The sequence below is a fragment of the Mus caroli genome, chromosome 8 (assembly GCF_900094665.2).
Source record: "Mus caroli chromosome 8, CAROLI_EIJ_v1.1, whole genome shotgun sequence".
Taxonomy (NCBI): Eukaryota; Metazoa; Chordata; class Mammalia; order Rodentia; family Muridae; genus Mus; species Mus caroli.
The window spans coordinates 790,000-792,812 of record NC_034577.1 but is presented as its reverse complement, the minus strand read 5'-3'; the positions used below and the strand labels follow the sequence as shown (position 1 = coordinate 792,812).

General features: G+C 45.1%; 1 protein-coding gene across 1 annotated transcript in view; it reads left to right on the top strand.

Moving 5' to 3' along the window:
• The first annotated feature begins 2,189 nt into the window (after window positions 1-2,189).
• Window positions 2,190-2,813, top strand: part of LOC110300451 (CD209 antigen-like protein C) — a 7,574-nt gene continuing 6,950 nt past the window's right edge. The window contains 2 exon segments of the mRNA XM_021170635.1: window positions 2,190-2,226; window positions 2,334-2,420. Of these exon segments, the coding sequence (XP_021026294.1) occupies window positions 2,190-2,226; window positions 2,334-2,420 (124 nt within the window).

Genomic DNA, 2,813 nt, shown 5'->3' with positions numbered 1-2,813 from the left:
GTAGACAATCCTTCCCTGAGACTCTTTCCAGGGGAAAGTTCTAAGTTGTGTTAAGTTCTTAGTTGAAACTAATGATCACAAACAGCCTCTCCCAAGTCAGCAGAAATAGACAAAAAGTGATGACACCTTTGGATCAAGACAGCAAAATTACCAGGTCAGAGAGGACCATGTTTCTGGGAACAGTAGAGCCATTACATGATCATCCATTCCAGGAATGCTGGTTGTGTGAAATGGTGTGACAGGAGCTCTACCACTTCCTTCTATCATCTTCCTTTGAAATCTTACAGTTCCTTGTTTTGCTTCCTGACTCAGAATAGATTCAAGGAGTAAGCAATAGTGGATGGTAAATAGATGCCATTGTCCCCAGCAGTCTCTGACACAGTGGGACAGCCGTGAAAGATAAATGACTCTGCAGAAGGCAGAGTACACCAACTGGGCTCCCTGGGTAAGGCTGGGCTTGGATTCTAGGGATGTGGAGAGAAGTTTCACCGGGGCCAGCTTGTGTCTCAGTTTGCCAAAGATCTGGTTGACATTCTGTCCATTCAGATGAGGAACACCTGATACCCAGTGGCACCAGATACTCCCTCAAAGGCTTCAGATTTCAATCACCCTATGTCCTTAAGAAAACTGCAGGTAAAAGGAGTGGGAGGGGACTGGTTTCCTCAGTTGTCTCTGTCCTGGGGAAGGGGGGGATAAAAGTCTGGATCTAGAAGAGTGAGGGAAGAGGTTCCTGTGGAGGATGGAGGCTGAGGACTGAACTAAAGTCTTAGGGAAGAGAACACTAGGGGTGCTGTGGAGTTGGAGACTGAAAACTACTTCACAGTCCAATGGAGGTGGAAACTGACAACAGGATCTTGGATCTTGGATCTTGAGGCTATGTAGCCTGAGAGCTAGACTCCTGGGTCCCATAGAAGTAGATGCTAAAGTTTTAGACTACTTGTCTCTACTAAGCAGAGACTATGTGTTTATATTCTTGATATTCTGAAAGTAGGAACCGAGTGTTTAGATTCCTGGTTCCTTGGATGGCCACATCTAGGAGATTGAACTCCTGGGTCATAGGGAGACAGAAGTTAAAAATGGACCTGAAATGTTCAAGGATGAAAAGCTTGGCTCTTAAGTCCTAGGGTGGTTGAGTCTGGAAAGACTGAACTATGTTCTGGAGACGTTCATCGTCCTGGATCCTGGAAAGGTATGAGGCTCTAGACTCCTGGGTCCTGGGGTGATTAAGGCTAAAAACCTAGAGTGGTCAGGTCCTGGGTCCTGAAGGAGGACATGCTGAGTTGTTCCTCAGAGTTAGTAAGTACTAAGAACATAAGTAATAGGGTTTGAGAGACATAGCCACTGAGGTTTTGGAATCTTGGGTCCTAATAATAATAATAATAATAATAATAATAATAATAATAATAAAGACTGGACTATAAAACTATGAGATTGTTAAGTCAGAAAAGAATCTTGAGTCCTAGAGGAATGAAGGTTGGAATACAGGCAAAAACGGATGCCAAGGAGGTGGGAGCTAATGCTGCTGTCTGTGGATCATAGCTGGTCAGGGACAGTGCTGTGATAAACTTCCACCTTCTCTTCTTCAGGGTATCTGTGCCATGGTCTCGGCCCCTTTGTGCTGCAGCTGTTCTGCCTCACACTCTCTACTATTCTCCTGCTGGCTATCCTTGTCAAAGGTCAGGCAAGTCTGAGGGTTGGGGGTTCCCTGGTAAGACCCTTCAGCTAGGTACCAAGGCCCATGAGAGAGGAAGGCTAAAGGTTAGGAACTTTTAGAAAATTCAGAGGGCCCTTCCCATGTCTGGTGTAGAGGAGGGTCCTAGTTCTTCTTACCTTGGCCATTCAGTCTTCTCTGAATATCAGATTTATTCATCCTCAAGAGGTTGAACCAGCATCTAGATAGATGGCTCACTGGATAATCATTTCTCAAAGAAACATGAAGAACTGAGTTTGGATCCCAGAACATATGTGAAGCAGGAAATGGAAGGCATGTTTCTGTAACCCTAGCTATGATGAGATAGAAAGCAGAGACAATAGAATCCTGGAAGCTTGCAGGCCAGCTAATCTGGCATATACAATGGTGGACAAGAAACCCTATATCAAGCAAAGTGAAAGGTGAGGACTGACACCCAAAGCTGTCAATCCCCTGACTCCTCCAGTATGTGACATCTTGTCCACAGCCACAAACAAACATGCGCATGCACACCCACCTACAGTTTTTAAAAAGAGGTATTAAACATGATACTTGTTTTGTTCTTTAATGCCCCTAGTGGACAAGTTCAGGCCATGGAATAGAAAAAATGCTTAATAATTACAGATTGCTTTTCTTGTTACAGTCTCTAATGTTGCCTACTCCCTTGGACAAGAACAGGCAAAGAAGGAGAAAGTATACAAGGAGATGACCCAGCTGAAGCCTCAAATAAGTGAGTGACTCATGGCAAGAGCCCCCAGGGACTCAGCAGAGCATCTCCATGTTACATGGGTTGGCTTCAGCTGCTACCCAGCTCTGAGCCTCCACTTTTTCCTCATTTGATTTGATAATTTTATGTAAAGGTTGACCCATCCAGCAGGTCCAGTTATTCGAGGGTCACGAGGGGACCTTCTCCTAAGAACCAAATGGGGGGGTAGAGAGAGACGAGGGCCTTGTGCGAATAACGACACGGAAACGTTCTGGAATGCATCAAAGCCCCAATATTTTGAGAAAGGCCCATGGCTTAAATGCACAAGCAAAAGGGGAAGTACAGATACTTATCAGTGGGAGGGGTAGGGCAATACAAGCAAAAGGAGAAGTACTTATGGGAGGGGGGCAATAGAAA